The sequence below is a fragment of the Silurus aristotelis genome (genome assembly GCF_946808225.1).
Source record: "Silurus aristotelis genome assembly, chromosome: 12".
Taxonomy (NCBI): domain Eukaryota; kingdom Metazoa; phylum Chordata; class Actinopteri; order Siluriformes; family Siluridae; genus Silurus; species Silurus aristotelis.
Window position 1 is genome coordinate 22,820,157 of NC_139585.1, and position 23,845 is coordinate 22,844,001.

At 40.8% G+C, this 23,845-nt stretch overlaps 2 protein-coding genes across 4 annotated transcripts; one reads left to right on the forward strand and one right to left on the reverse strand.

Moving 5' to 3' along the window:
* The first annotated feature begins 696 nt into the window (after window positions 1-696).
* On the forward strand, window positions 697-4,179 carry adoa (2-aminoethanethiol (cysteamine) dioxygenase a). 2 transcript variants are annotated; one of them, XM_083556252.1, is made up of 2 exons: window positions 697-2,158; window positions 2,227-4,179. In XM_083556252.1, the coding sequence occupies exon 1, from the start codon at window positions 1,025-1,027 to the stop codon at window positions 1,790-1,792; it is 768 nt and encodes a 255-aa protein (XP_083412378.1). In that variant the 5' UTR covers window positions 697-1,024; the 3' UTR covers window positions 1,793-2,158; window positions 2,227-4,179. The 2 variants fall into 2 exon arrangements, with proteins under 2 accessions (XP_083412378.1, XP_083412377.1); XM_083556251.1 differs by having other exon boundaries at window positions 697-2,138; window positions 2,207-4,179.
* A 1,558-nt stretch (window positions 4,180-5,737) lies between these two features.
* Window positions 5,738-15,346, reverse strand: egr2b (early growth response 2b). Of its 2 annotated transcripts, none has more exons than XM_083555586.1 (2): window positions 15,152-15,346; window positions 5,738-7,599 (listed from the first exon to the last, which is right to left on the reverse strand). In XM_083555586.1, the coding sequence occupies exon 2, from the start codon at window positions 7,577-7,579 to the stop codon at window positions 6,512-6,514; it is 1,068 nt and encodes a 355-aa protein (XP_083411712.1). In that variant the 5' UTR covers window positions 7,580-7,599; window positions 15,152-15,346; the 3' UTR covers window positions 5,738-6,511. The 2 variants fall into 2 exon arrangements, with proteins under 2 accessions (XP_083411712.1, XP_083411711.1); XM_083555585.1 differs by lacking the exon at window positions 15,152-15,346 and adding an exon at window positions 7,995-8,782.
* Between the last annotated feature and the right edge of the window lie 8,499 nt (window positions 15,347-23,845).

Below are 23,845 nucleotides of genomic sequence, written 5' to 3' on the forward strand. Positions count from 1 at the left end.
AGCCACACACTTCCTCACCTCTTTCATTCTCTCTCTTCAAAACGATTTGTCCAGTGTGGTTGCTTCATTGCAGCTTGAAGATCGCCGATGGGTGTTTTAACGTCTTAGTTTGCAGATATTATCTTGATATGATATTATCTTATAATGGAGGTGAATTATTGTGCGGTTAGAATGTTGTATGCATGAATAGAAAACAATTCCCAAAATATGTTTAACTCCACGGATGATGTTCCTTCGATTCACTTTTTTTTTCCTTTACCTGTATTTTATCTCATGGCAGGGGTTTAACTTTAAAGAAATGGCACGTGTGTGTCCGTGTCATAGATTATATATATTATATAACTTGAAAGGAAGAAGGAGAAGAGGAAAATGCATGTAATGCTTCAGGGTGGTGTTGGGGGAAGGGACAGGGTTGAATGGCCCAAAGGCCCTCCTAATTTCCCCCCTACCCTCGACTGGGTCTGTACAAGAGGATTTCTGGGAATTGTAGTACATCTATGCTGTGAATCATTTTAATCCCACTTCATTTTAGGTCCCTAGCCCAGTTTTATCAACTTTACACAAAGCCACTTTGGCTACAAAATGTGTTTTGGGGAGCTTGTGTCATTTTAGACAGGGCTGATTTCCAGCGGCAGTGTTTAATCCGCAATAGACTACAAGTCACATTAGGCTTCACGTTTTTGGCGCATGCGCAGTTAAAGCGGACGCGTAATCGCCTAGACATGAACCGAGTTGAGGAAGGAATGGCTGTGCAGTTCTTGAACCATAAATAATAAGAATTAAAAGAAAGAATAAAAAAATATCGCCCCCTTTTTTTATTTTATTTTATTTTATTTCCATGGAGACTTTGTAACCTACAGCGTTTTCTGTGACTGTGGTGACTGGAATGGCGTGAGATTGCACTTGGAAACATCTGGACGCTAATTTGGGGGTATCCAGCTGTTCGGGTTTGGGCGTTCATATAAAAAAAAAAGAAGCATTGTGTGTGTGTGTGTTTGTGTGTGAAAGAGAGTGTTTGGGGAAAATGCCACGGGACAGCAGTAAACCTTCGCTGGTCCAGAAAATCGCGATCCAGGCGCAGGTTACGTTTAAAAACGGCGACGACGAGAAAGATCTGGCGGGGAACCTGGCGGGGAACCTGGCGGATCTACGGGCGCTTTTGAGCGACATCAGGGCCGCAGATCTCAACATCGCGCCTCCGAAGAAGAAGAAGAGTTCGGGCTCGGGGACGCGGACGCACAGCCGAGCCCCGGTCACATACATGCACATTTGCGAGACCAGTGCGTTCAGCATGGGCGTGTTCGCGCTGCGGAGCGGAGTCTCCATCCCTCTGCACGACCACCCGGGAATGAACGGCATGCTCAAGGTGCTCTACGGCAAAGTCCGGATACGTTGCTTCGACAAACTTGAAGGGTCTCCTGACTCTTACCCTGATCAAGTGGAATCCGGGGCCGGCAGCGAGAGCGTGGATCAGGACGCAGTGCGCGCGGCCGCGCTGCGCTCCTGTGCCGAGTTCACGCAGCAGAGCGCGCCGTGCGTACTCAGCCCCCGCAGGGACAACCTGCACCAGATCGACGCGGTCGATGGACCAGCGGCCTTCCTGGACATCCTGGCTCCGCCGTACGACCCGGACGACGGCAGGGACTGCCACTACTACCGAGTATTGCGCACGACCAGGAACAACGGGGACGACCAAAAAGATGAAGAAACCGCTTGGCTTTTAGAGATCCCCCAACCAGAGGAGTTCTGGTGCGGGGGCGAGCCTTACCCTGGCCCTAAAGTCACCGTGTAGGACCGCCTTTTAGAACTGATTCCTGGGGGCTTGGTTTGCCATGTATTAAAGTTATGGCATGTACTGAAGTTATATCAATACATGCCAAATAGGGGGGGATAGGTGGGGGAGGGGGGGATAAGGGGGGGGGGGGGGTCACCTGAATTTGAGAATTTTCACCTAGGTGCATGTTGTGTATCTCAACTCAACCTACTGGTCCATTTACATCATTTTTTTAAGATATAAAGATACAGAACTCTTGAGTTTACAACAAACTGAGCTGAACTGTAGTGTGTGACACTCCATTAATTTGTGTTAAAATAATGTGTGAGTTATTACTTTTATGGGAATTGGGGCATATGTGTATGTATATATATATATATATATATATATATATATATATATATATATATATATATATATATATATATATATATATATATATATATATATACACACAGACACCACACGGTATTTCAGCCTTAGACCTTTTCACAAGGGACACTTTAATAATTGATCAAATGTGACATGGCATCTGATCAATTCAGTTATAACTGTGACATTGGGACACTACACGTTGTTGTTTACAGACTCGATAATCCGTTTAAATCTCATTTTTATTAAAGGTATATTACCAAAAAAACTATTTTCTGCAAATCCTGATATAATAGAGTTTTAAAGAGATATATCCTTCACCCCTTATATTGTCTTTGTATTGCTATGTATTGCAATCACGATGCACTTTCTAACATTTATCACATGGATAAAGCAGCATTTATTAGCAATTTGTTTGCCATGCGACTTAAATGAGATTTCAATTAAAGCCTGGCCAGAAGGCCATTTTGACCAAAGCTATTTGTGTTTGCGGAACAGAAACACTCATCCGGCGGTTCCGAGTTCATTCAGAACACATTTACCCTTCTGTAATAGTATTAAAAAGATCAGTATACTGACTGCCATACTGCAAATAACCGTGTCTGTGTGGGGCCATGTTCAGCGTGTGCTGGATTTGTAATTATCTTTTTAATTACTTTTGGTTATTAATGTCCGGTTATGTATCTTAATTATTGATAGATTTTAAAGCTATAAAGATGGGGGGGAAAAATTACTTCTCCTACAGAGGTGCATTTTTTTTGTATATTCACAGTGTTTTTCAGTCCTGCTTCTCTACAATACACGTCCGACTTTATTATTAATGATCTAATGGTTTCACAAGTGAATATACAGTATGAATGTATTAGAGCAGGAAAAATTCCTGTGTCAAAGAAAAAAACTTCAGGACCAAGATTCTAAGAAAGTTCTTTTTTCCCAACTATACAGTACATTCCTGATACTATTCAAATAATCTCAATGACCTATGATTTACAAGATCTGTGATTTTTGTGACCTTTTCTATGTAATATTGAAAATGTAAAATGATCTATTACATATATAAATTGTTGAATGTAGCCATGCATTTAAAGCTTATGCTTACTTTCATGCACACTACACACATAGCTTCTATTATATACAGTACTTGTGCTATATTTATTAAAGTTTGTATTATCGGTTATGTGTATTGTCTATCATGTTTTATATCCTGACTTTAAAACACAATTAAATTCTTATGACCCTGCATTTTTATTTGGTTTTACTATCTCACATGAAGGGGGGAAAAAAAACAAAAAAAATAAGCAATTGATTATTCACTAAACTAAGTCTAAATAATAATCAAAGAGACAAAGAGGGGAAATCCTCACCTATACCAGGATTTCATTCTGTTCAGTTCAAGGCACAGTTGTGGGTGACTGCAGTATGTAAATGAGATTTGCATTTCTTATGCCCGTTATGGCATTGTGCAAGTGTTTCATTGCATAATTGGAGCATTGCATGTAAGCTGACTTCACCTCCTTTGCTTTGACTTTGTCATTTGAATTGTCTGTGAGCTGTCATGGGTGGTGGGATTTATGCTGACTGCATGCCTAGTATTGCGATGAAAAAAATAGAAAAACGGGAAGCTGGTTAGTCATAGAGTGAATATCGCGGAGAAGGTCATCTCTAGTAAAAATCTGTGTTGATGAGCGCTAGTGCTTGGCTGGCTTCTAAAGGACCATTCTTGATTTTTTTAATAGCACTGTTTTGAAATGATTTGTACAATCTGTGCTGGAAGGATTGTCACACAAGGACCAGTTTGTGCTACCTTTAGACATCTGTATTTACTCTTCATTTCTTCTGTGATTTTTCTTTTTGTTTCCAATAATCTTTTATTCAATAAATAATTCAATAATTGGGAAAAAAATGTGTTGTTAATGCAACAAAAAAATTCCTTATACAGCACATACCTTCACATTTACAGCATTTTCGATGTCCTGTCCTTAGATCGCATCTGTACATCCGCTTCTGTGAGCCGAATAAAACTTCTTATGTTCTTTGAGGCTTCCTTGTGCTTAAGTTTAAGAGCGCTACTGTTCAGACCATCTTGGGGTGCAGTAATCTGATTTCAGGCTCTTTGGACAGTAATTGCGTGTAATTGTCAGTCTGAAGATTGAGCATAGGTTTTTTCTGAGCGCTGGCTTCAATCCATTGCTCGAGCAAAACAAGGGCATTTTGTTAAAATGACACTCTGAAAAAGATTTTTCATTATACTATGGCTGTCCTGTTTGAAAAGCCTGAAGTCTACAGAGATGCAGATCTGATTTTCTTGCAGTGATTTATATATATATATATATATATATATATATATATATATATATATATATATATATATATATATATGATGTAATCAGGCTTTTATTCAGCCTCAACCCGACATCCATATTACTTGGTGTGAATATATTATTATTATTATTATTAATATTATTATTATTATTATTATTATTATTATTTGAACAATCATATTCTAGAAACGTCTAAACCCCGTTTTATACCCTCACTGATGTAAATTCTCACCACACATCCTTATATATTTGGATGCCATCAACAATACAACTTCCTGTTGTAAGCAAGGGACTGTCCCCACCTCTGCAGGTGTGATTTTTTTTTTTTTCAACCACAGCCAGGTCACAATAATCCCTCTTTCCACCTCTTTGAGCGAATTCAATCCACAGATACTTTTTGATAAAGTCATGTTTATTTACATAGAAAACATTTGCTTCTCTTTTTCTCTTATTGTGTAAATTAAACAGGGCTGGTAGAATATATGTACACCCAAAAAAAAAATACAGGTACAGGACAGGTTAGATTGTGGGATGTATTAAAGACAAAATAATATACAAAAGATTATTTTATTAAAATATATGCTTCATGTTATAGGAGAACAATGTGCTCTTGAGGCTGTCTGGAAATGTCACTAGTGGTGAATGCTGATAATCTGATATCTTCAGACGTATCTGACCACTGAGGAAATATAAAGATATAAGTATTGTTCTGATTGTAAAACTTGGTGGGGAAATCATAGTCAAATGTTCACAACGTTTAAAAGAAAAGATGATCTTTGACACCTCATGCGTCCCTTAAAATTATGTTTTTCTATATTATTCAGGCACGTGTGTCACGAACCTGTCAAGAACTGATTTTGTGTGTAGCGGGGGTAGGTTGTATATCCTAATGAAGACCAAATGACCCACAAGGATAGGACTTTTTGTTGTTTTTGTCCTTTGTAAGAACATTTGGCCGGTCCCCTGAAATGAAGTGCTGCTTTTATACAAACATTTTTTTTTTAAAACAAAAGGTTAATTGGTATCATTTTGGTTTTTGTGGTTATGGTTAAGGTTCGATTTAGGTGTGTGAATGTATATGTGTGTATGCAGGTGGGTGGGTTAGTGGGTGGATGTGTGTCCTTGTGCGACAGTGAGTCAGACCTGACTGGTGTGAAATTGGGAATTTCCTACTCAGGTGTACATCAGACTTTCCTACTGATCTGTAATATGAAATGTGAATATGAAAATTAATTTTGGGCTGCAAAAAAAAAACATGTCAGACTCTGTGTTTTATCGATTATGTTGTTTTTTAATGATGACAGAAAGTTAATAACCTGCATTAGTGATTTCATTCTAATTATAATTACAATCACAAAACAATGAGATCTATTATTTACATTGACGTTTTTTTCCTATTCACCATGAAACAAATAAACACCAAATAAACATTGTACAAAAATAGAGGTTTTTCATTTTTTCCAAAAACAAAATTGTTAAAAGATCCACTGTACACTGTTTATTAAATGCCTCCGTACATGTTCAGTTAATGTACAATACAAGAAAGGACGAAGGCACAAAAAAAACAGATGGAAAGAGAGAGTTAGATTTCATTTCACACATTAGATGAACAGTTCCGACTTATTGCAGAGACAGCGGCTTTATCATTACAGCCCAATCTCATATGGCCAAAAAGGACATTTCACATTGTCAGTAGAATACGTACACTCCCACATGCTGTTTAAAGTTATTCCATTAAATTATTTCACCGAAATATACAAAGAAAGTGCGTTTAGTCAGTCAACATGTGACTGAGAAAGTCAGGTAAGGACGCGCACTGTTAGTGTCCCTCATCCAAAATAGGTACAGGTCAATTTTCCCGGCTCTCTCTGTCCTCCCTCTCCCTCCTTTTTCCGCTCTGAATTGGACACCTGAAGTGTTCGCACCGGTCCATGTGCACCTGCAGAAGTAATCACTTTGAAGTTCCCTCGGTTCGGTGCTGAGGATTGGGCTGCGAGTGCTGCGACCCTCTCCAAATCTAGGCAGGTTGCGCGCACCAGGATCCTCATTGGCTGATCCCGGACGTGGAGTTTGAGCCCCCTGCGGAAACCGAGGAGTTCGAGGTGGACGAGGACGCCGCTGCTTTCCTGTCCTTCTGCCTCAGGTGGATCTTGGTGTGCCGCTTTCTCTCGTCGCTGCGCGCAAACTTGCGGCCGCAGTAGTCGCAGGCGAACGGCTTCTCGCCCGTGTGCGTGCGGATGTGTGTGGTCAGGTGGTCGCTGCGGCTGAAGTTGCGCATGCAGATGCGGCACTGGAACGGCTTGTGTCCCGTGTGGATGCGGATGTGCCTGGTGAGCTCGTCCGAGCGCGAGAAGCGACGGTCGCAGCCCTCGGCAGGGCATGGGTACGGGCGCTCGTGCACAGGCGTTTTGCTGGGCCGGTTTGGGTATTTCCGCGGGCGCAGGATGGGCCTTAGTGGCAGGTTCTGCGGGCTGTACGCGGCGGGGAGACGCGCTCCCTCAGCCACCGGTGCAGCCAACGTAAAGTTCCTGATTGTATTGAGTGGGGTAAGGGGCGGCGGCACCCGGAAAGGCTCGAGTGGGCATGCGAAAGGTTTGCGCTCGGGCATGGACTGCACGTCCCGCTGGCACGGGGGTTGGAAAAAGCCGGTGTAGTCCGGGAGGATGGGGAAGAGCCCGGCATCAGTACAGGGTTTAGGGGAGGAATAGGCTGGCGGCGGGTACGAGGTGATAGGGCACGTGGACGTTGACAGGAAAGCGGACGGGTCCTGGTAGACCTCCGCGCAACCTGAATAGGGAGGAGGAGGGGAGTAGATGTGCTGCTGCTCCATGTCCGTCTGGCCCTGAGCCACCGTGCAACTAAGCGTGCTGGAGAAGTGAGCTGGAGACACCGAGGAGGAGGAGGACGGCGAAGAGGACGTCGATGAGGCCTGGGTCATGCCCAGGATGCCCGCACTCACGATGTTGATCACGCCCTCTGGGTTCCAGTTGCCCGGATACTGGGAGTCGATGGAGAACTTGCCCATGTAGGTAAACGTCTGACTGCGAGGACCAGCCGACTGCGCGAAGCTGCTGGAGTAGGGCAGATCAACGGCGCGCTTCTCCGCGCTCATATCCCCGCCAACCAAGCCATCTGCAAGACACGGAGAACAACACTAATATTAGTATGAGCGTGTTACATACATTCCCGATTAAAAAATAAATTTAAAAAAAGTCCGCCCTGGGGGGAGGGAATAGCAAACAACTTGCATTTTACGCACGGACGCACCAGGCAAATCCATACACCGCACTCACACACACCCCGGGAGCACACACACACACACACACACACACACACACACACACACACACACACACACACACACACACACACACACACACACACACACACACAACTAATGCATAGTTTAACAAATTAAACTTGTATATAAAACTATGTTTAAAAAACTTCTTGTAAAACACGTGACAGCTCGGATGGAAAAACAAAAACATGTAGGATGACGCGCGCGCAAACGGAGCTCAGCTTACCTGCTGCAAGTCCATTTAAATGGTCGTAATGTCCACCTAGATCACTGTTTGGAAAAATCGCGACCGAGGTTGGCAGCGCTGTGCCCTCATCCAGTGAGTAGATGCCCTCAGTCAGAGGGTGCACGAAACTGCCGAAAGTGACAGGGCTCTTCTCCAAAGTTTTTGCGGTCATCATTCAGTCGCGAGAGAAATGTCTAAGTTTGCGTGCGGATGGATGGATGGATGGATGGATAGATGGATGGATGGATAGATGAACCTCGGATCACTCTCTGCTGGTTCACCAAACAAAACTCACATGAGCAGCGCTGTCACTTAACCTCAGAAGTGTTTAGCGCTCGCTCAGATGTTGACCACGATGGAGCGATCCTCTCATCACTCTGCGTGTGTCAGTGTGCGCGTGTGTATGCGTGAGTGTGTTTTGTTGAATGACAGACCCTCACGGCGCCTCTTATCTGTACTATGTGTGTATTTATGAGGAGCGTATGTGCCGTTACGTCACTGACCATATAAGGACAGCGGTCTGATTGGCCGCGAGGCTCCTGTGACGACACCAATGCGATAGTTGTCAATGGAGACTTCGCTCGCTTTTGCTTCACACCGATGGACCAGCGGTAGGAAAACTCATGCATCTACCAATAATTAGCAAGAAAATACATTTAACAAAAAATGCATGCATGCAACTCTTTTTTTTTTTTTATTGAACTCTTTGCGACGCGCATAAAAACAACTATGGGGACAAAGTGACAAAACACACAAGCGTGCATCTGGTGCATCTATCACTCTGAATCAGGAATTCCGGTTTTACCTTCAACCCCTTAAATGGTTTTTTGATCCGGTGTATGAACAACGCCCCTGCGTACATATATGGGACTTATTCCGGAACATGCGCATCGGAAACTGACGAGTTCTGCCGAGCAAAGATCTGAAAACCACAAACAAATGAGACGCACAATCACGGAATTTCTAGCTTTGCTGTTTAACCCTCGGAAAGTGTGTTAGATCTATTTAAATAGCCATTTGGTGTGTTGTTGGAAAGAGGGAAATGCGTTTTTAGTAACTCTCGTCTATATTTAGTTTTCAGCTGGAACACTTTAATGATCTTATGTTTCGACGTGTGTTCACATATACAACACATTCATTCATCATTTATTATAGGAGCATTATTCCCTTAGTATTATTATTATTATTATTAATACTATTATTATTATTATTTATTTTTATTTTATTTTATTTTTTTTATTATTATTATCATTATTGTAGTTATTGTTGCTGTTGCTGTTGTTATTATTATTATTATTGTTGTTGTTGTTGTTATTATAATAATAATAATAATTATTATTATTATTATTATTATTATTATTATTATTATTTAATCTACATCTAGCTGATTGCCCTCTAGTGGTTTCTGAGCGCAAGTCCCAAAACAAATTAGAAGATACAGTATTCCAACTAAAGTGCGTACCTCGCTCATGGTGATCTTTCAAATGAATGTTTTTTTTTGTTTGTTTGTTTTTTGTTTTTTTTTTAAACCCCCCCCACCTCCGATTGCATTTCATAGTTTGTTCCAAAACAAACGCAGATCACAATTTTCCAAAGTAGCCCTCAAATTGACCATGGGTCTAAATATAGGCTAAAGAGAAAAGTTCCGTTGTTCTAATGGTTTATAAAATGCGACTCGAGTAGACACAAACACATACATACACTGTGTTTGGGGTGAAATTTCCCCTCGTGGGTTTAGAAACCTATCTGGAGGAGGAAGGACACGGGGGAGGAATTGAAGCCCATGACAGGGCCAGCTCAGAAAACATGACACATATAAACGAATAAAGGAACCAGACCTGTTCAGTATGTATAGTCATTTACAATGTATAGGCTACAATGCAGAGAGTACAATATAACAGCCTATTGCGCATTATAACATCCTATCTATCTATCTATCTATCTATCTATCTATCTATCTATCTATCTATCTATCTATCTATCTATCTATCTATACTGTATTCTATTCTATTCTATTTTATATATGTGGTTAATGCTGACCAGGGTTTTGCCGGTTTTCTTTTTCACGCACGGCTGTTTTATACAGGAGATTCATTATATACTTTAATTATTGCATTCGTAAGGTGTGTTTTACTGCATGTTATTTTCTATACACACACTCCTGGTAATAGAATAGGGGATAAGTTGCCCAAATGGCTGCGCGCAATATTGGAGGTCTAATAGCGGCTTTGATTTTATTGCTGATTTTATTAAATGCAAAATGCAGCAATTTTAGTAGGAGCATTTTGTTTTTTTGAACACAGACAGACAGATAGACAGATAGATAGATAGATAGATAGATAGATAGATAGATAGATAGATAGATAGATAGATAGATAGATAGATAGATAGATAGATAGATAGATAGATGAAACTGACTGTCCTAGATTTTGACTAGCAATGAAACGTTATAAATTAGCCTTTCTAAATTTTGTCTAAATTTTGGATTTAAATGAAATAAACGAAACAAATGCATAAATGAATCAACAATGCTGAACTGTTGTGCTGAACCACTGTTTGAACATGTAACATGTTGCATATTTACCATTCAATTTATACTGATTTAATCCACTGAGATTCTAACAGTGATATGTGGAGGAAATAATGCAGAAGACCCCTTTAGTCATTCCTCACTAGGGGGCAGTGTACTCCATTTGCACTCTGCCCGGTCAATGGCACTTCCAGAAAACTTATGGCACACCTTGTGTTGTGGTTGTAATTGCCCTTTTGCACTCTGACTCTGTTTTTTCTTTATAATGGCTCAGGTTTGGATACAGGTAGGAGATGCTGACTCGTACTCCTTGCAATTCAGGGCATGTGGATGTAGGCGCAGGTTATATGTGGGCCAGATAACCACATCATGCTTTGTGCAAGCAAGTCGGGGGTAATATGTTCAGAGCTGAGATTTGTGGCATGGATTATATTTCTTGGTTTAAGACTTTAATCTTTAGTGTATATATTTTTAGATTGTACAATTTATACCTTGTGTATTTTGGAACATATATTTTTGAAAGCCACAAGTTAATTAGATGAACTGTTTAACACCTGGAGGAGTTAAGCTTCTGCTTCTAGGTTCACAATGCATAATCATTTTATGATGTGACTCAGATGTAGAGGTTTTAGCCACATAGTCTGGTAGGTGAAATTTTCCTGAGCAAGGAAAGCAAAGGTTTGCATTGTATCAGCGTTACAGCTCATAACATTGTAATTCTTCCTTGCTCGTAATGTCACCGTGCTGAAATCTGACATGAAAAGTTTTCTGGTATTTAAGGTGACAATAAGATGAAAAATAGGAAAAAAAAACCAATATATTAATTGTTCTATTGATTAGTTTTTTTTATATAAAGGCTTTAATCTATATTAGGAATGTATGCAAATAGCAATAAACTACAGCCACCACACATTCACTGTTATGAGGTTGGGGGCGGCTTTCCACTCACCACACAATCCTGTTCTTTAAGATGTAAAAGGCGAACACTGACCCTGGATCAGTCATGCTCTGAGAAGTCTGATGTGTATGACCTCAGCTTGAGGAGTATGAATGTCACTTCTGTGCTTAGTCAGTGGCAGATTTCACTTTCATGCTCACTTTTAAGCAACATTAAAGGAATGGAACTGAGACGATGAAACGGAACGGTTAAATTTATGTCCAACTTTGCCAACGTAAAGGAAATAAAGTTCGAACTGTAGGGTTAGTTCAAAGAAGCCTGCGGTGTCTTCCATCTGATCGACTTTGATATTTGCTTTCATTGATACAAATCTTTCTTAATTATATGACGTCTTTTAAGAATGGGATGAAATAAGACCAGAGCACTTGTTTAAAGTTCTTCTAGCGTTGTCGTTCTTCGTGTGCAAGTTCCCGCTTTCACATGTGCGAGTTATACGGTTATCTAACCCATCATAGGACGCCTGAATGTGTTTAGAACACAGGAAACCTCAGAGTTTTATTTCAGCTAAAATATCAGCAGCCATCCTGTTTAAAATTGCTCAGTCACATGTATTTTTGTCGGCACCCATACAAGTGATGGTTATTTTGGTGCAGGCGTTGCTGTCATCATCAACAGCCATCGCTGTTGAGTTAATGACTCTTAATACAACTCAGGACACTATGGCGTCATAACCATTTTTTCGCCACGACACAAAAACAAAGCCATCTGTTGTCACTGCATCGGTTCTGCGCTTGTGGGTTGGTGTTGCTCAGATGGTATCAGATACTATCGGAGCCAAAAAAACAGACTGCTCGGTGTCTTGCTTTGCTTTTGGTGTAGGCGTTTTTAGAATTAAGCAAAGGGAAAAGCCCAACAGAGTTTACATGTATGTACATACTGTATAAGAATATGGAAAGTCTGATGAATTCTCCTCTGACCATGGTGCTGTTTAGTAGAAACGGTGTTGCCACGTCTGTCTAGTTTGTGTTCGCAAAGTTGCTACCATTCCTACAGTAAATCTGAACCGAGAAAATCGGCCTCCTACTGCTGCTTAAGCCTGTGATTTACCATCATTTCCATCCTTTTCCTGTCTAAATTCTCCTCCAGCCTTTGCTGCACCGAATCGCATTTTTTCATCACCTCTGTCACAGAGACCGGCGATTAGTTAAGAGGTCGTGTTCGCCCCGTCGTCATAATGACACCTTGCTGGATATCGACTGGAGAGCAGCTCCGCAAATCACCCGTGCCGCTCGATAGTGAGCCTGAGCCACTGACATGCCGCATTTACATCCTCTCGCGGAGACGTTTAGAACCGAAGAGGCATTTTTCAGCCCAGGCAAGGCGGGTGTGAATAAACGGTAATGTGACAGGCAGGTGACAGAGCAGCTCTGGTCAGTCCGATTAGGGCCACGCATCAGCCGTTGTTAATGGGGGAAGTCCTCTAAATGTTGTCCCAGTACCTGAACCTCCATAATGAGGGGGCAGGTAATGAAGCCAGGCTTGTTTTTAAAGCTTGTATTAATTGCCTGGTGTCACGCAGGGTCCCGGCTATAGATAAGCCTCAAATAGTCAGGACAGCACTAGGTCGAGTAAGAATTTGAGTTTTGCATGTAAATGGATCTTGCTTTATGAGCTACAACAAGAATGGCCATCTAGCATGTGAGCGAGCGGCGGGTTATGCAGGTGCATAATGAGTGGCGAATAAATCCACCCTACTGAGCAAGAGATCAAGATGCTGTTATCAGTCATCGCCATGGGCCATGAACCGACCCTTTCACAGTTTACAGCTGCTATAATTACAAACTCAATTGTAAGCCCCACAGCACGGTTGTTCTCAATGGAGAATTGTGGCTATATGGCAACGTGAACAGACACAAAAGCTCTCAAGTCAGCCCAGAACAGCGATGATCTTTTGCCGTTAATTGTTGAAGAAGAATGTTTCACATTTCTAGGGATTCTTGCATCCCTCCCCCACAGAGGAAAGAAGGAAGCTTCTTGAGATGCTCTTGTCCTTTGTTGCACACCCACAGATGCAAAAATGTTTGCACACATTGCAGAAGTGGTGCAGCTTGGCGCAGACAGCTGGTCCAGCTCGGTGCCCATTGGCTGCTGGGATATGGTTGAGCCTGGCGGGAATGATGGGACTCAGTGTACTGGCCGCCCACAGCAAGCAGCCGCTGAATTCAAGAGCTTTCACTCCTGTATGTCCTCAGGGTCACGTAGGGTCAAACAACTCCTGCATATGAGGATATATCAAATGACCTTTTCTGCCCCGGCTCCAACCCTCGTGTGATTCTCTTTAGATTTTCTCTCTAGTTTTGTTTTTGTTGTTTTGTGTTGCCTTTTTTAAAAATTCTTTCGGTTGTCTTGACTGACCTTTGACGGCCTTGATGACCTTGCGGTGCGACGAGTCACCAGCACACCTGCATGCCACATCAGTATGTCCTCCTTATACATTTGTTAATGATGTGCTCTTGTTGTACAGTGTGTGACTTTACACTATTCAGAAAATAATTACCAAAGAAAAAACCTTTGTCAGTGTTCTCCCAGAAATCCAGTGAAAAAAACAAACATAAACAATTCGCTATTTTGTGTCGTGAATCACCACACTGAGTCAACACAAAAACCTCTGCGCTGATACACAAAGGAGGTCACAAACATTATTTCTACATGAGAAAGGAGTGCAGGCCGAGATGGGAAAGAGAAAAACCGCGATGGGAGCGGAATGGCGCGCACAGCCGCCTGAAACGCCGGTCAGGCATATGACAAGGCAGCATAAAGCAACCTGTCAAGTTCCACCCACAATATTCAGATGAGCTCCGTCAAAAAAGAGTGAATGGACACCAACCTGCTCCAGCACCGGCTAAGATCTAAAGACAAGCCGTGGGAGAGTCCGCAACAACACGAATTGTTCTCTCTTTATCGAGTGGGAGGCTGTTTTTCTTACTGAGTTTGCGTAGGTGTTACTTTTCTATAGATGCTCACCATCAAAGGACTCAGCAGTTTGCGCTAGTGGTATGTGGGGTGAGAAATTCCCTCTAGTTTTTTTTTAAGTTGCATTATTTAGTGTAGCCTAAATAATTTGTCCTATTTATACACACATGGCTTTGCATAGGTTTAAAGAATCGGTAGATTTTGCACTTTTTTACGCATTTTAAGAATTAAAGAATATTTATGTCTCTTGGGAAAAAAGTATTCGCACAAAATTTAACTATTGCTACCTTTTTTTTTATATTTTCAAATAAAAATCGCTTTTTCTCATAAAGTTTAAACTCGCTGTAAATATGAATTTCATCCTCCTGTTCGGCCCACTTAGTCCCTGTTAATTGCGATAAATCATTGTGTCCTATCAAAATCATTTGAAGTTCAAAGAAGAAACTAATTGCATGCAAAACAGCCCTCAGCTCCTCTGAATACGGCCGTGCTAGAAAAGGAGCGCTCTTTTTCCCGCCTTTCCTCCTGTAATATATTCACTTTCCACATTACCTGCATTATCTAAATAAAGAGGGCATGTGCTCTCAGTGCAGAGTGCAGCACATCCAACAGACACCACATCATGCAGTTCTACAGGACCTAAAAGCACTCACTCACACACTCACTCTCTCTCACTCAAACTCTCTCTTACACACACACACACACACTAAAACCCACGAAGAAGAAGTGTTGCGCAGTGGCCCGTGCTATACTCACATTATCGGGGCTTGGAGAGAAGTGGCTCTTTGTGAATCCCATCACATGAGTGGGCTCTTCCAAGAGCATTACAGTGATCCAGTAGCAACACATTCACACAAACACTAGCCGTAATATACACACACACACACATACACACACACTCGCTCTTGGGATAGCTTGGGCTCCTCATCCGATCGGATCGCTCTCCAAACTGATTATCTATAATCTACCAAGGGGCTATATGAGGAGTTCTCTCATTCTCTCTCCCTCTCTCTCTCTCTCTCTCTCTCTCTCTCTTTAAGGGGGTGTAACACACAAAAAAAAATCAAGGAAACTCAAGACAATAGCACTGTTCCTTGTGCACGCCACATCTTTGACATTGAAATTATCATGGTAATGTTGAGTGAGAGGTGTGGGAGCTGGGATAATTTGATGGAAGGACCTGTAGGTGTTGGTGTCACTCACATGTCACATGTAGCAGCGTGCACCTCCCTGTTCCAACTCCGACTTTTAACATAATGGCAGTTTTAACATAATGTTAGCACAGACGAGCAGCTACGTTATTTTCCCCGTCTTAAACAGTGTTTTTACATTTTTTTATTATTGGATGCATTTTGCTCACAGACCTCAAATTGGCATATTTGTGAGTGTATTTGGTCTTAAATGAGGCATAAAAGAGGAAGCTTGTCTGTAAATATGAATAGCACACACACACACACTCACACACACACACACACACACACAGGCTTGCCCAGGCCTCTCCAAAGCAGAGGCACGTGGCCAAGGGGCCATGGGTCGAACCCGGGGAGTTTCTCCCTCATTACTGAAAGCTCACTCTATAATTGACTTCTGCCTCCTCATTCAGCATCAGAAGCTATTAACACTAATGTTCTGCTCAGCAGTAAAGACTCAAGACCCTGGTTTTCACCTAAAGGAGGAAAGGAAGTGCAGTCGGGCTGTGACAGGTTTCGATGGTCACTATGGCCACTTTCAATAAGTTCTGAGACTTTTTGTCTGAAAAAATGAATATAATCCTTGAAAAATTATTGAAGTACAAGGGACCATTGAGAAGCTTTGATTGTTACTTAATATTGTATTTTTTCTCTTGAAACTTTACTAGAAATCGAGAAATTGTTGAGTAAAATACAAGAGATTAAAGAGCTTGGAACATACACAGTGTAAGTGTATGGGCAGAAAAACGGTTTTACCCGACTCAGACCTTGATGAGGAAAAACGACGCAGCAGAACATTAAGCAAATGGTTGCCATTAAAGGCGTTCATCTTTACCTGTGAAGGGTGCAGGAATGATGGGGCCTCTGTTTCTCCGGCAGGACCCGGTGGAAAGGGCTGCGTGTCAAACCGCACTAATAAATGGCCTGGCTAAATCATCCTTTAATTTGGCGCCACTGTTTTGGAAAGGCAGACCCCTGTTACAACTGTAGCCTCGTGCAGACCCAGTCAAAGTTTAGCCATTAGGAAGCAGATCCATCATGTCTCGATGTGGCCGGTAATGAATTGTGTGCATCAGTGTCATTAGGTCTTTATGAACCGAAGGCTTAGAAATATTAAACGCATGTCATTAAAGCGCCTCGTAATGATGTGCTCAGGTTAATGGGGGAAATAGGCTCGAGTGGCCTGCTGGAGGAAAAAAAGGTGTTGATTTTGATTCATTACAGGAACAAAGTGAGAAATGTTCATCGAAAGGAAATGTTTTTGTAATTGAACGGCAGTTAAGAGCAAAATGGTAATTACACACACATGCGTACAATCACACACACACACACACACACACACACACACACACACACACACACAGAGTGAACTTTTTATTGATATAGAGCATGTAAATGGCAAATGTAACATGAAAATAAATCCAATACATTAATAAAGCAATAAAATCATCAAAAGGCAAAACCACCGATAGAAACACACACACTCACACACACTCACACACACAGTTCAGTTCTTTTATTCTTACACTTTTGTACGTTTTGTTTGTTTGTTTGTTTTTTGGTTTTTTGTTTTGTTCCCACTCACCAGGAGTTTTTTTATTTTTAATTTTTTTTATAAAGCCCACCTACATATGCTGATGCTTGTTCATAGTGGTCAAATTCTGAAAACTTTCCAAGGGGGTGGTGTATTTAAATGCTGAAAGGCTGGGGGTGGGTTGACGATTTATCACGTCACCATTTCAACTGTAGCTATATGTACTTTTTATAGCTCAGAAAAAAACTTTGGGTTGCCTTTGAATTTTTTTAGTATAATGGCATTGCTACACAGCTAGCTGTAAATATTAAACACGAAATGCAGTGTGTACTGTTGCTTCTTTTATGTGTGTATTTGTTTCATCTGTAAAAGCCAAAAAATTCATAAAATTCACTTAATTCAGGAAAAGACAAAAGTGTATTTAGAGGGTCGTCTACACGTGTAAATGTCATTGATTTGTAAGGAATTTATATCACATGTTCCACTTTATAATACAACCTTGGCCAAAAGTTTTGAGGATGACACAAATATCAATTTGCACAAAGTCTTCTGCTTCAGTGTTTTTAGATATTTTTGATGGATGTTTCTATGGTATACTGAAATATAATTACAAGCATTTTATAAGTGGCAAAGGCTTTTATTGGCAATTGCATTAAGCTTAAGGAAAGTGTAAATATTTGCAATGTTCATCCATTTTTTTTTCAAGAGCTCTGCAAGAGGTCATACATTTGCAGACTTTTCAGTTTCTTCTTTCCATTGCCCTCAACACTGAGTCTGGTTCTGCTTAAGATTTTATCTATAAAGGCCTCCCATGGAGTTTTTACTTGCTGCTGTCAACTCTGGCTTTTTCGTTAATCTTCTAAATCTACAGGTGTATTTCTGTACGTTTGTGACAATTAAAAGTATTGTCGCATACACTGCACATACATGCTCATATGGGCAAAATATCTACAAAATACTGATTGGATTTCGAATAATTGTTGAATTAATGTGCATATTAAATATGACAGGGTTCAGTGTTATTCTAAATCATCAGTAATTATTTCAAACCTTAAAGTTATATACAGTATGGTTTTTAGAATCCAAATTAGCTTTATTAGTTACAGCATCATTTAATTAAAATACAATTACAAGTATAATTATAATTTGTTATGTTTTTTTATGCTGTTTATCGTACTTTTTCTGAAGCTGTAACAGCAAAATGTTAATTGCCCCGATGAAAAGTGTGCGCCTACTTCCTCAGCACGCACATGCCCTCACACTGCCTGGTCGGTTTGATATAAAGAGCTTGTGATTCATTGAAGGCAAGCGATCGTAAGCGATAAGTGATATCGCGTAATAACATTATTCCTAAGGGGATAAAAAAGAGGGTGGCGGTTTTATAAAGTGGATGATTTGGCTTATTTTGGAACACATACACACATACACACAAACACACACACACACACACACACACACACACACACACACACACACACACACACACACATATACTTTCAAATGAAACCCTGGTAGTTCACCTACATAGTGAAACCAAACACTGTTTTGACTTCAATTTGATGGCCTTCTTCCAGGTCAACTCTCTCTCTCTCTCTCTCTCTCTCTCTCTCTCTCTCTCTCTCTCTCTCTCTCTCTCTCTCTATTTCTTGCTCTGTCTCTCTTTCTCTGTCTCTCGCTTACTCTCTCTGTCTCTCTCTCTGTCTTTCTCTCACTCTTTCTCCTGGCTCTGGGAGCAGCGTTGCATCCCAGCAGCAGTGCAGTGCTCCAGGGGAGAGAGCACAAAGGCCCAGCGGCAGGGCCCTTTCTCCCCCAGAGCCACTAGCACCTCCTGCGCAGCCCGCTGGCACTCTGTAAATGATGATTAATCACTGGGGGCTGGGTGGGGGGCTCGCACCCTGACACAGCCATAATGGCGGTCAGCAGGGCCGCGATAGGCCGGCAGGATCAGTGGGTGCGAGCGATCCTACCCGAGTGGGTGGATGTCTAAGGAAGATGGACGACCTCTGTGAGGGCCTGGCGGTTTGGAGTCCTGTCATTAGCAAGAGAAAAACAGACAACAAAAAGGAGGGCAACTTCTTCCTCTTTTTCTCTCTCTCTCTCTCTCTCTCTCTCTCTCTCTCTCTCTCTCTCTCCCCCTCTTTTACTCTCTGTCTCTCTCTCTCTTTCCGTCTATTTCCAATCCCTCTCCCTTGATCGGGGTGTAAGTGTGCGCTTGTGGCGTGTGCTTAACAAGCAGCCCAAATGACATTTTGGAATGTTATTAAGCATCACGACAAAGCCATAACAGAACAAAAACCAATCCCAGGAACCGGCTCAAGTTACACGTGTACCCAATCTCGCTCACTTGGTCGCCGTGCACCTTCAGCAGGGAGCGCAGAGCTGCACTGACAGTTACAAATGAAGCCCCGATTCATTATTTTCCAGGGAATTCTGAGCACTCCACATGATGATGGAGATGCAGCTATAGCTCGTGTCTGTGCCCATTTGGATGAAGATGCATCACGGAGCCTGAACCGAGACTCCAGGCCGACAATTACATCAAGGCAGCTATCGGACTCTCTTCTTCTCCTTACGGACGGATCCGGTGCGGAGCGGAGCGGGTAATAATGCTCGCACAGAAGCCCATTAAGAGCAGTCTCAGTAGAGAAGCTCATTAGCATGTTGAAATCCCCCCCATCCACACACACACACACACACACACACACACACACACACACACACACATTTGTGTAATTCTATAAGCTGTTATTGCTTCCAGAGTCCTATTCTTTAATGACACAATTAATGCCGAAAGTTTATCAGCAAATTAGTGTGTGTTGGCCTCACCGGCTGAGATTTGTTTTAATCTGGAGTTCAGTTACCTCATTCGCCTTCCCCCTAATGAGCCATCTCTGTTAATTAAACAAAAGAGGAGAAGAGGCGCTGTGCAGTTCTCCTTTGTGCTCAGGCCCAGCACCCCGTTTTGGCTTCCTGTTGTTGATTTCAATTTGAAGACAGAAAGTATTCAGTAATGGCCCACACTCTTAACTCTATGCTTATAACAATGAATAAACCGAGATGTCATCAATTATCTTGTACATGCTGTACTGCGCGTTTGCATCATCAGCTGGGTATGTTACAAAAAAAATAAAAATGTACTCAAGTTTTTGATATGGTTTATTAATGGCCTAAATATTAATACAAATATTTATCTATTTTAATGGATCATTTCATTGATGTCAGATTTTTTTTACAATATTGAATATTTTCATGGATATATTCATATATTAGAAATAAATTATCTTTCTATTATTCATAACTATGTATATATAGGAATCAGAAATAACTTCACCATATATTTAACACTACATGATGGCAGGTTGTGGGAACAGGAGCTGACAGGAATACTGACTGAAACCCCCCTGGTCTCATTGTCAACATCTTGTCTGAGTTTCCTGCTGAAACCACCGACACAGTACACTCACGTCTCCATCAGCAGAAATTCATTCTCCAGATCTGGGAGACAAAAGCAGGAGTTCTCCTCCAGCTCAGCCTGGCGCAGGGGGCCCGGTATGACACTTCCTGCCTGGCTCAGAGGCTTTCAGTGCAGCTCAGGGACGCAAGGTTTGATGATTAGCCGACTCAGCCTGGACCACAGGCCAGACAAGGCAGGACGCCTTGTCGTCCAATCAAGGCCTCCTCCATCATGGTCGCTGTGAGTGGCTCTCTGCCATCAGCAGTGTGTAGGGATGAAGACGAAGCACCCTGCAAGCTAATTGGACATGGCACGTTACAAGCAGAGAACAAGCTAAGTGGAGCTGGCCGTCAGAGGAGACTGATTAGCCTGCGATTGGGGTGGAGTTCTTGCACTACATAAGCACAACGTCAGTTCCTGCTCCTGGTCAAACATTAACACGCAGCCTAAGGATCCTCCGGCAGATCCATGTGGAGATCAAGCCTGCCAGAGGAAGTGACCACTTTGAATATAGAGTTGTATGTCAGGGGCCTGTGTGGCCACACAAAGCCATCAATCACACTCTCTTTGTTTTAATGAGCACAACAAGATGCCAGTGAATGTCAACGAAAATTGCCCAGTCTGTACTTTTTTACTGTATGAGGGACATTGGTGCACATGGAGAATGACAAGGTAGAGAAAGTAGCAGGAAGCTGTACGAAGAAAGAAAAAAAATCAGTGGAGTGTATACGTGGTCCTGCTGACAAATGAATAAATTACCAATTGAATAAGAGGATTTTTTTTGTTTTTTAACTCTGCCTCTCAATTTGCTATATGCTAAAAGTAAAGCCTACGAAATCAAAATTGGGATACCTACCTCACAGTGACTCAGATGTGCTGTCATTTTTTCTCTAGTGTCTCTTCATCCCAGGTAGCCCGACCCACAAAATTGGCCTTCCCATATACAAAGAGTAAAATGGCTCTCTCAGGTGTGTGTAAAAAACACATATGCTGTAAAAAGTGCTCAGTTCTTGTCTGACTCATTTATACATACCCCTGAGTAGTGTCAGAGACAGGAACATCCATAACTCGAGCAAAAGAAAAGAATATGGAGATATTATACAGTTACATAACCACCAACCATTTTTATTGGTAAACAAAATACATGGTTTACGGTACGTATCTCGGTTTTTATGTCAGGGTTCGGTACAATTTTGTTACGGTAAGGGAAAGAAATGCAAAATATAAAATTGCTTGTCATTTATTTATTAACACAGTTTATTATTAGCAGCATTTGAACAGTGTACCTAAAATAACTGTGTAAAAATATTTGATATTTTTACAAAATAAAATAGAATAACTCAAATAAATGCAATACACTTTTTTATTATATTTACTAAATTGAGCAATCAATTAAATATAAAACTTAATTGAAAAATCGAATTAAATAGTTTTCATTTGTTATGAACTATTTGGGTAATACAGATGTGTGTGTGTGTGTGTGTGTGTGTGTGTGTGTGTGTGTGTGTGTGTGTGTGTGTGTGTGTGTGTGTGTGTTTTACATTTAATACATTTTAAAGATATGTTCTACTTAAGTACTTTATTTGTTTCAGCATACAAATAACAAATAGCTCCATTACTTTAATCCTTCATTTATTCACTTCCTCGGGATGCAGAATTCTCAGGATTTTCTCCTTTTTTTAAGAAATTCTCCTTTTAAAGAAATTATTTATTTTAAATTCTTAAATTCTTAAAAGCTGGACATAAAATGCTAAAGAATCTATAAAGCTAGCGTTAGCCTCTAGCCACTTCCTGGTTAGCCGCTAACGCTAGCTCTATAGATTCTTTAGCATTTTCATGCATCTGGAAAACAAATCAGATTTCCTGTACAGCGTGAGGAGCCACAGTGACACTGAGATAACTCTAGTTTCTTATTTATGCCCCTGGCATTTATGTGTATGTTTTTAAGTTTAGTAAAATAATATTAATTAAAAAATGCATTTAAACTGCAAGGGTGGAAAATAAACAAACTTGCGGTCTGCCAAATAATACGTTTCTAAGTACACTCAGATTGTAACTATGTTCCGCATGTGAAAAAATTACTGCATTAGGTGCTCTTGTTCACCAAAACTAAAGCCCTGTACCAAATTTCAATACAAACGTGTGTACCGTTCCACCCCTAGTTTCTGGTCTCGTTAGTAACTGTAGTAGTAGATGTAAAAGTAGGACATATTAATATACTAATTACGGATATTAAATAGGTTAGTATGCGGTAATTACCGCCAGAAAATAATTATATAGAAAAGAGCACTTATTAAGGATGTTCATGTAGATATGAACTTGTGTTATGTTACAACTATTAGGGATCGACATGATCTTAATTGTGGCATTAATAAATAATTTTATTGGCACCTAAACAGAAAATTGTAAAAATACACAAATAAGTAGCTTCTGAACTTACAAGTTGTAAATGCATAGGTACCCCATAGGCAGGAACAGCAATATACCTGCTAGTAAAACATTTACTTAAACATATACTTAAACATGTACAAACATTTAACATTGAACCAGTAACTAATATCTCATGTTTATCTCATGTTTCCTGTGTAATGATTCCAGGCATTATTACTTAATATATTAATATATTCATTACTATTTAATACAGTATTATTTAATAGTAACTTACTGTGCTATACATTCTAAAAGTCAGTATATATATATATATATATATATATATATATATATATATATATATATATATATATATATATATATATATATATATATACAGTGGGTACGGAAAGTATTCAGACACCCTTAAATTTTTCACTCTTTTTTATTTTGCAGCCATTTGCTAAAATCATTTAGGTTCATTTCTTTTCCTCATGAATGTACACATAGCACCCTATATTGACAGAAAAACACAGAATTGTTGACATTGTTGCAGATTTATTAAAAAAGAAAAACTGAAATATCACATGGTCCTAAGTATTCAGACCCTTTGCTCAGTATTTAGTAGAAGCCGCCTTTTGATCTAATACAGCCAGGAGTCTTTTTGGGAAAGATGCAACAAGTTTTTCACACCTGGATTCAGGGATCCTCTGCCATTCCTCCTTGCAGATCCTCTCCAGTTCTGTCAGGTTAGACGGTAAACGTTGGTGGACAGCTATTTTTAGGTCTCTCCAGAGATGCTCAATTGGGTTTAAGTCATTGCTCTGGCTGGGCCATTCAAGAACAGTCACGGAGTTGTTGTGAAGCCACTCCTTCGTTATTTTAGCTGTGTGCTTAGGGTC

Coding starts and splice junctions, on each gene's coding strand:
- adoa (XM_083556252.1), top strand. CDS start 1,025: ATGCCACGGGACAGCAGTAAACCTTCGCTGGTCCAGAAAATCGCGATC.
- egr2b (XM_083555585.1), bottom strand. CDS start 8,169: ATGATGACCGCAAAAACTTTGGAGAAGAGCCCTGTCACTTTCGGCAGT. Junction 7,600..7,994: donor TTTAAATGGACTTGCAGCAG/GTAAGCTGAGCT, acceptor CGTGTCTTGCAG/ATGGCTTGGTTGGCGGGGAT.